This window comes from Branchiostoma belcheri, unplaced genomic scaffold (genome assembly GCF_001625305.1).
Source record: "Branchiostoma belcheri isolate BF01 breed outbred unplaced genomic scaffold, Haploidv18h27 scaffold115, whole genome shotgun sequence".
Taxonomy (NCBI): domain Eukaryota; kingdom Metazoa; phylum Chordata; class Leptocardii; order Amphioxiformes; family Branchiostomatidae; genus Branchiostoma; species Branchiostoma belcheri.
Genome location: NW_017802547.1, coordinates 857,897 through 867,194, shown reverse-complemented (window position 1 = coordinate 867,194; position 9,298 = coordinate 857,897). Strand labels below are relative to the sequence as shown.

The 9,298-nt window shown below is 41.6% G+C and overlaps 2 protein-coding genes and 2 non-coding genes across 11 annotated transcripts in view; all 4 read right to left on the bottom strand.

Moving 5' to 3' along the window:
- LOC109462328 (rho GTPase-activating protein 5-like) overlaps positions 1–1,576 on the bottom strand; it is a 50,515-nt gene extending 48,939 nt beyond the window's left edge. For all 8 annotated transcript variants that reach the window (XM_019758860.1, XM_019758859.1, XM_019758861.1 and 5 more), the window contains exon 1: positions 1,373–1,576. The gene's annotated coding sequence lies outside the window, so the exon portion shown is untranslated. The remainder of the gene's footprint in view (positions 1–1,372) is intronic.
- A 2,057-nt stretch (positions 1,577–3,633) lies between these two features.
- Trnar-acg lies at positions 3,634–3,706 on the bottom strand. Its single transcript has one exon. It is a non-coding gene; the product is annotated as a tRNA-Arg (tRNA).
- Positions 3,707–6,349: 2,643 nt separating this feature from the next.
- Positions 6,350–9,298, bottom strand: part of LOC109462308 (TNF receptor-associated factor 2-like) — a 3,949-nt gene continuing 1,000 nt past the window's right edge. Inside the window, exons 2-5 of the mRNA XM_019758838.1 lie at positions 8,627–8,731; positions 8,173–8,319; positions 7,765–7,929; positions 6,350–7,156 (exon numbers count right to left, since the gene is read on the bottom strand). Of these exons, the coding sequence (XP_019614397.1) occupies positions 6,350–7,156; positions 7,765–7,929; positions 8,173–8,319; positions 8,627–8,731 (1,224 nt within the window). The remainder of the gene's footprint in view (positions 7,157–7,764; positions 7,930–8,172; positions 8,320–8,626; positions 8,732–9,298) is intronic.
- Positions 9,101–9,172, bottom strand: Trnaq-uug. The gene has a single exon. It is a non-coding gene; the product is annotated as a tRNA-Gln (tRNA).

The window sequence follows — 9,298 nt, the reverse complement described above, 5'->3', positions numbered from 1 at the left end:
TACCAATGCCAGGATTACACACATTGGGTTGATCCTCCCCACTGAAGCCAATGAATCGTGTGTGGAGCATACATAAACACAACTGGTACGGCCAGCACTGGTGTTACTAGGACTCACTATTTAGTACATAGACAGCACTCACCGAGGGGGGCCATTTTGTTAAAGGGACGTCACCCGTCCATAAGTTCAATTCTCCCGACAAATGTCAACCAAAATAGCACCTTGGGCAGTCCCAGGTCTTCAACATGTAATCAAATTGTGAGGGTTAATTATAGTAGGAATGCGGTGTGCGGCCAAACTGATCCTGATCCCAGATACAAAACTGGGGACGTCTTTTGAGACACAGAGTTTTGCACAAAACAGAGTCTAAAATGAGGCGTGAAAGCAACAATGTAGAAGAATGCAGGGGAAAATGCCTTTACTCGGGAAAATGGCCAACATTATCAATTGGTCAAGCTTGGTCTGATATTCAGCGAAACTTGTAAATATCCGTCTCTGACGCACTTCTTTCCGGAACTACAAGATGAAAACTGTTTTGAGGATATTTTGTCTCGCTGAACATTTGTTATATATCGTCTGGTAACAAGAAGTGACCCAAGTAATAATTTAGAGCAGCGGGTCGAAAATTGACTGTGAACCGGGGGCCAAGTTTCTAAATAGTATACACAATCAATGTGGACAGTCTAAACAGTTTAAAGGTCTAGGATACAGGGGATCTTAACGAATACAACACCGTTAGCTAAAGACATCCAATGTGAGCCATTCTACCTAATCTCCAAGCAGATGTTACTTAAATGTCAATTTTTCATCCCAACATCTGCTTGAGATATGCTTTGCCCACCCCTAGCCCCCCACAAACATGAGGTCCCAAGCTAAATCTTGTAAGAATTTCACCACATGTGTTTGAAAAGGAATTCTCTACAAGACCGCAAAGACGCTTGATCTTAGAGTGATCTTAATCCTTAAGAAAAGAAAATTAGGGGAAGGAATCTTCCAGACGTGGGTATAATTAAATGGGGAGCAGACGGAAGGAGAGTACCCGGCACTGTGCCTCATACATACCCACCCACACTGAAGACGTATCCTGTGCAAAACACAAAATTTCGCCCTCAAAAACTCGCACAAATCGCCCAAAAATACAAGTATCAACCCCTCACAGATGGTTGATCTCTCTCAGAATATGTTACACATATACTTACGGAGGTATCTGAACCTTACAACCAAGACTGGAGTCGTATTTTCCTCAAGAAAATCGTCGTTTTCTTGAAGACACTCCTGCATATGTAAAATTGTAAGCCTGTTGGTGGGGCAGGGCTAGGCTAACGACGGATACAAGTCGGGCGAGAAAAAAAATTCCGACTGCCACACTTACGGTTTCTCCGGGTTTCGTGTCACTTGGGTAGCCCAGGCCTTTTCTTTGGATCTTGATGAAAATTTCCCGAGCCTTGATGTGTTGGGTTGCCGTGGAAAAGGGTTAAAATACGAGGATTACACAACTGCTAGTGCTAGTAGTCCAGACCTATCGCCATTTTTACCTGGCCGTTCCGACTGGTAATAAGCCAGTTCATAGAAGCTAGCCCCACATTCGTGTCATAATTCCGTGGTGTTCAAGATTGAAAATAAGACAACATTTTCAAGTCACATTACAATTTAGGCCACACAATTCATTTTTCTATGATTATATAGATATCAATAGGATCTCAGTAAGACTTAATGTTCGTAGAATATGAATTACAGACGTTATCAAGGTTAGTACGCGAATGTGCTGCTATAACGGGACGAAACGTATAAGCTGGTTCACCATGTAGGTGTTCCATGTAGCGGACACCCTCCCTCCGCGCTCTTCACGTGTTGTCTACGTCATCAGGTGTTGGGTCACACTTCTTCCGGCTAAGTTCACGCAGGAAATGGAAAGAATGTCTCATAAGGGACATCCAAAAGACTATTGTTACCTGAACATCTCTCTCAAAACATTCGTATTGACATTGTTCCTGGTAAAGTTCCAGTCATATTTCTGTTAATACTGTATCCGGATATCCCATCATTTTCTGATAACCTTATGATCAGTCCAGGTGATTGTTCAATCTTCAAAGATAAAAATAGACACGTTATGTTGAACCATGGCAAAACGTGTAAAAATAGCCTAGATCCGGCTCCATTCAGGCGGTTCCATGAAGAAAAAGATCGCTCCGTTCAGATATTTTGACAGATATTCGGGTTTTTTATTTCTCATATTCAATAAACGCTGCCATGTATGTAAAATTGGGAATCATAGCAATGACATTATTGTGTTTGGCAATACCATTATAACACTCAACATCTTGTGGTTAGACACGGTTTTACACATGACTAACTTGGCGCTAAGAACATTTCATGGCACAGTGCGCACATCGAGGGCCATCGAGCTTCCTTCTTTCCGCACCAAAACCACACAAACAATTCTCGTCTGTCGAAAGGAAGACTTCCAAGAAGCTGCATCTTCAGATTTCACTTGAGTCATTCGTGATGTCACTAAAAGGCTTTCCCCTTCTTCCCATGCACTCATAAAATGTTAAGTAACATCCGGGAAGAGATGGTTGTTATTATTATTATTATTATTATTATTATAACGATAATACCTTAGATTCTCGCTGAATGGAAAAAAGGGACTCATCAAATAACGAGCGTTTATACGAACATCCAATGCAATTTCAGGGCGGAAAAAAATTCCGTCAGTGACATTGCATTTTTGTCTCACAGATATCAGTATGCCACGGGATAAGACTGACCAGAAAATTGACGGAAAATCCAGTTTTGCCGCCCTGAAATTGCATTGAATGCCTTCTCAACGTTCGGTATTTCATGACTGAAGTGAGTTACTTTTAAAAAGAACATAGGGACACATGAAAGCTCCTTGGTCGTAGCAATAACTGAATTTGATTGTTTACAGAACATAGTAGACACTTTTTACACAGTATACAAAAGAGAACAGGAAATACTATTAGCCGACTGCAAAGACGGCGGAACATACACCTCCGCAACTACAGTCAAAAATAGAAAGTGTCACGTTAACTTCAGCTCTTCCGGCTCATTTCTCCGTCAAACTTCATATTTCTGACTCAGGGCAAGTTTGTGGGGGATGTTGTTATGATAGGTGATTGCTCTCATGCGAAAGTCAGTCGAGTGTGTCCCTTCATGTCCTTCTAGGATTCTGAGCTTCTAGATCTGGTCTAGGGACATCAGTCAGTCAGATCAGAGACATGTCCTTGGTCAGATAAAGGCGTGAAAATTTCCCTCCTAACATCTGCTTGGTCAGGGTATGCCTGGTGTTAGGGTGCGTCAGCTGATATTTTGAAGGATTGCAAGTTGTTGTTTGTTTCTTTTTCGAAAGTGGCGCCGACGCTCAGAAATGTGTATCTTTGAACATTTTTTACCGTAAGATTTCGTCCACGACAGTTCTGAGGAAAATTGATCGCTAGAGGGCGCTTCAGCACAGCGCCACATACAGTAGAACAGTGAGGAATTTCCCTTTGGGAGTTGGCGCAGATTTACATGTGAAAGGCAAATGTCTGTTCGGGTAATTATCTTGAAAATACAAAAAGCTTCTTCTGTCTCACCGTAAAAAGAAAATTGCGACAAGAAAAAAGAAAATATCGAGTCTGCCAGGATTCGAACCTGGAATCTTCTGATCCGTAGTCAGACGCGTTATCCGTTGCGCCACAGACCCGCATGCCTCGCTGTGTCGGAATTTACGAATAAGTACTATTGTTACATTCCAGGAGTACAAAAGACCCTCGGGTAAAATTTCATGGTTCGCCTTTTCGTGTCAATCATTGTCGAGCTTTCGGCCGGTGAACACGAAGGGCCAAACAAGAATCTGACTGCTGTTATGCCGCCTTGTTTGTGTAAATCTTCACGGCCTCTTGCTGCATATTTAACGCGAACCAGTAAAGTTGCAGGGCGAGGTTCCTGAGGTACATCGATAATGACCGATTGTGCATTTGACCGGATTTGGCCAGATTTGACGTCTCTCTAGGCGGCTAATTATACCCAAATGGAACACGGAATCTTCCTGCAGTTTCGAAATTTGTTAACCTTCAAAATCTGGCATCATACATGGGGCAGATATGTGATGGACAGCAATAACGGTCGTCATAATTTACAACGCCCCAGATTCGACTACCAAGTAGTACATGTATCCTGCTATCCTCTGTACACGGTCTCACAGCGACACCTAGCACGCAAAATAGCACTGCAGTATAGAGGGCGCACACTCTTCTGCAGTACTGATTAAGGCAACAGTCGTCGCTGTGAGACCGTCTGTATGAATACTCCCAAAATCATTGAAAGTAACAGCCAATCATGATTTACACCATCCCTCACTTTTGACTATCACCATTCTTCGCGATGATAAATTATGTTGATGAATTAAAATAGAGACTTACGTCCTAGGATATGTGATGATTAACGGGGGGTGCCCTAATTCCGACCCATCCCTAATACCGAACTAGTTTGAAAAATCCTTGTTGCGGCGTTATGCATGGGAGCACGTGCCTAAAAATAATCACAAGAATGGACTATGTTTTTGTGTTGATATCGGCAATATCACAAAGTTTGTTTTAGTTCCTACACTCCGACAACAGACGAGTGAAAAATCTGTGTGAATTCGACGCTTTTTCGGGGGTTGACGAGCGTGTCAAAAATGCGGGTTTTGCTTTTCAAACAGCCACTTTGGAGCAAGTCGCGTAATCGTAAAAAGAGGACTTCTTTGGGACAGAAAACATTTGTAGATTGTTTTAGTCATAATTTGTGTATTATTATTTCTAAACTCTCTTCTCAGATCGACCTGTGTTAAACACTAGGTCGGAATTAGGGCACCCCTGTTGCGATAGAACGTTCCAATGAACAAAATGACCAAAAAACTCCCGTGCGTTTCGTGAACCATTACGCTTGGGTGCAAGCCGCTACACTCAAGTGAAATACACAGCTGTGCAGCTTTAATCGTTGTGATCTTTATCTGTCAATATTATATCTCATGTTGCGCGGGTTTTTGGTCATATAATCTATTACCAAAGGTCTGTGCGTTTGCATGGAACATAGCACGGAATTAGGGCACCCCCCGTTAACTGTTACCTGAAATCATTGGAATAACCATCCCCGCAAAGAAAAAAAATAGAAACTTCATCTTTACTAAAAATTCTTCTTTATTATCCAAACAGGAATATCCTGCCTTCTATAAATTATGTACATAACAGTAACTACATTCATATTTATCTTGCTTGTTAGAATAAGTCCTACATTCAGTGTAACAATTATGTACAAAATTCAGACTATCCCTTATCCTCAATAAAGAGACAACTATTACAGCCATGAGGTAATGTTATCGAGTGGCAACTGCAACAGTTAATATGAACAACAACAACTACAAAAAAACAGTCATTTTGTAAGAAAGTTACTTAAATCAAACAAAATTCTTGAAGCACTAGCTTGTCTAGTATTTTGGTCTTTTAAGATGCCACTAGTTTTGCATAGGAAGTTTTCACTGTCACTACTTGGCCATAACGAAAATAAAACAATGCCTTTGATTTGAAAACATACATCCTTACAAATACAGTAAGGATAAATACAAAGGCAAGCAACAATTCTCCTAAAACAAATGTTAAAAGGTTAATTGATAGGCACTTCTGTAAACGGAAACTTAACAACTTTGCTGCATTTTTAAAACTGCAACTTAAGAGTCCAGCTCTTCCAGTATATGACATGCCTCCCCATAATTTGTGAAGAGCATTCCAGAAACATGTTCTTTACTTGAAAGATAGAATATATCACAACAACAGTAATTTTACAACAGCTCATACTGTACAATTGGACTACATTCACAACTACCATAGAATTCCTGGCAAACTGACTTTAGTCTCTCTTTTGTACAACTGTGTAAAAATGTCAATATTCTTGTGCCCAATTTTATCTACGAAGCAGATCTCATAGTCATAGAATGGATCCCAGTCATTCTATGCAAAGGTTAGTAATTTTACTAGTAGATCCACTCGGAAAAACAGCGATTTTTTTCAGGCTAAACTACAGAATTTCCATGTGATATTGTCACATGGCCACATGATGATCATGTTGCTACATCTACATAACAACACAAAAGTTACTTACTAATACATGTAACGTTACATGATCCTTAACATATTCAACTGGAGGCATTTTGATTGACTGGTAAAGGCAATGTAAGGTCCAATGAAGTTCTCATGTCAGCAAAAGTCCAATTCAATCTTGTAAGGAACGTTTTAGACTAGGGATTTAGCATAGGTTTGAATATAGCAATCTTGTTTTTGTCCCAGCTTGTTTGAATGTTGAGAGGTGTCTAACAGTGGACTTTGACTTTGATGAACAAGTTGTCATCTTTTGTGTAGCTGCGACTCCAGAGCTTTTCCAACGACACGAACTTGTGGAACCCTCGTCCCTCGCTCATGCTACTGGTCGGTCTCTGGTAGTTGGGCGCGGTGGCGTCGGGAACCAGGGTGTGCGAGATGTGCTCGGCCTTGTTGGAGTCGTCTGATTGGTCCAGCAGCGTGAACGTGATGTTGTGGGGAAACGGCCACTGGAGTACGCTGTCATAGCGGTGCTTCAGGATGTGGAAGTAGATGGACATGTGCGTACCCCGCGTCTCGCCGCCGCCATTGGCAAAGATCTGGATACACATCTTGTACCCGAATCTGCTGGTGTAGAACGGCGGGCTGTATATGGACGGAACCTGCTTGTTGGCCGCCTCTTGGTGCCTCTGGCTGAAGTTGTTTATTCTCCAGAGTAGCGTGCCGTCGTAGCTCGTGACTTCCAGTTCCTTTATCTTCTTCATCTGTTCAGCAATGATGGCTTCTTTCCTCAACAGCTCTGTCTGCAGGAGTTCAATCTTTTCGCTCTGGTTGCAAACTTTCACCGTCAGGCTTTCCAGCTTCCCGTTCTGCGACTTCACGCGCTGGTGCTGACTCGTGAGGAGAGCGTTCTGGTTCTGGATTCGCTCGTTCTGCTCGGCGACTTTGGCGGCTTGCGCCCGCATCTGTCCCTCGTGTTTGGCAAGAGTCTGGTGGATGTCGTTGATCTTCTGGCACAGGAGTCCGAGGTGGTACTGTGGCAAGACTTTCAGGTGTTTGTTCATCTCTGGGCGTTTGGCCTGAAGACAACAGAAGGACACACTGAATTCTTGTAATTAACCTAATGATGACTAGAACAGCCTATGGTGAAAGACTGATAGAAAAGACATGTGATGGTCTTTCCATGGACAAATACCACAACAGCAGTGACATTATAATGGTCACATCTGTTGCACCTAACAAATGTGAAACATGTTGTGCACCGTGGCTGATTTTGTGGCCATTTGTAACAGCTGTTATTTAGACAAAAACACAACATGCCATAATTGCTGATAAAATCATTTATTATTTTCTGACTGGTACTAACGTGGTAGGTCACAAAAATGAGAGAGAAAAAGTTTCAAATACAGGTGTTACAAATTTCATTTTTTTAATCCTGTAGGTGTAACAGCTAATCAGAACTAGTTTGATTTTTTAGTTAGAATGACTTTCGAAAAAAACATTTAAGATAAATATACCTAAGTATGACCTACAAAATTGATTAAGCTATATATGAAATATTATTTGAAAATATTATTTCAACGACTTGACCTCTTCTCTCATGACCTCAATAAAAGCAGCCTGCCAGCCAATTGGAGTATGAAACAACACTGAAACAAATAAGCAAAAAAAAGTTCTGCTGCCTTACCTGAAAAGTGCAGCCCGCAGGCTTGAAGGGACAGGGTAGGACAGACTGCGGACAGTTCCCGCGTACGGGATCCAGGTGCTGCGGCAGCTGACTGCGGGGGACGTCCTTCAGTCCACAGCTGTTGGGACAGTTCACCGGCACAGCGAGGCAGCTCTCGTGATGAAGCTGTGTCAAACGTTACAATGCAATGAGTCTCCTTGTTGTGCAAATAAATAAACAAACAAATAATCAAACAAATTGAAGTATGCCGAGCAGAGACATGTTGTCCACTGTTAGAGACCAACCAAATTTCTTGTTTTTTGTTCAAAATTACTTGCTGTGGCCTAAGATAGCACTTATATATATATATCAATGAAAGAATTTTTTTAAAGGTGAAGAAAACAAAGAAACAAACAAATGTCTACATACCACCATTTCTCTAGATGGAACCTCCTTGGTGCAGTGTTTACATTTCTTGATCTTACTGACGGCCTCCTCCTTCCGTGCTTTCTTCCCTCCTGCCTGACCACAGGCCATGTGGACCATGTCTCTGTATGTACAGGACTCCAGATGCTCCTGGTGGAAAACATAAACATGGCAATCAGAGATGGCAGACTTCACCCCCTTTTATGATACCTTGCCAGCTCTCAAAATCTAGCGTAGAGCATTGTCGGGACCCCCCCCCCCCATGCAGACCCTCAGCAAACAAGCAGCCGTTTTCTGTCAGCGACATTGCATTTTTGCCTCACAGATATCAATATGCTATGGGATAGGGTTGATTCAACTTACATGACCAGAAATTTGACTTTGAAAATCCAGTTTTACTGCCTGAAATCGCTCTGGGAGCCCTTAATTTTTAAACACCTGGCCAAGTAAAACTTACCTGTAAGTCTCGAAGCTCCCCCTTCCAGTCACAGCCGTCACTGCGGAAGTTACACCTGACTGTCAGGGACAAAACCTGTCGACTGAAGGCCACATCCGCAAACAACTGTGGGGAGAGAAAAATCTAAAGGTTAACTTTCTAAAACGAGAATCACTATACAAACAATTTATTGTAAAGCTAGAAAAATAGCATGATCCCTCACAAAATCATATGATCATTCTCTAAAGACTATTGTGAAAAAATATTACATATAAAAAATTTTGAATTAAATTCTGAAATAATTGAAACCAAAGGCTGCAGTTTTATATGGAATGTGCCAAAACAATATGATTAAAAAGCCATTAAAAAAATTCAATTATTTGTGAAAAAAATTTTAAAGAAAAAAACAAGAAAACATCCTTTGCGATAGAAAAGAGTGTGATAAATATGAACATAGATGTGGTAAAAAAGGAAGGAAGTGGCCAAAAGTAGGTGAGGTCCCACCGAGATTTGAACTCGGATCGCTGGATTCAAAGTCCAGAGTGCTAACCATTACACCATGGGACCGGTTGAGTTGCTTCCGCCTGAACCTTAGTACTTGAAAGGTAGGCGTGACGTAGGCGGCATTTTCAATAGGATCTGGTTACGCATCGGAAAGATCACCATTTACATGACCATAGACTGTACATATTC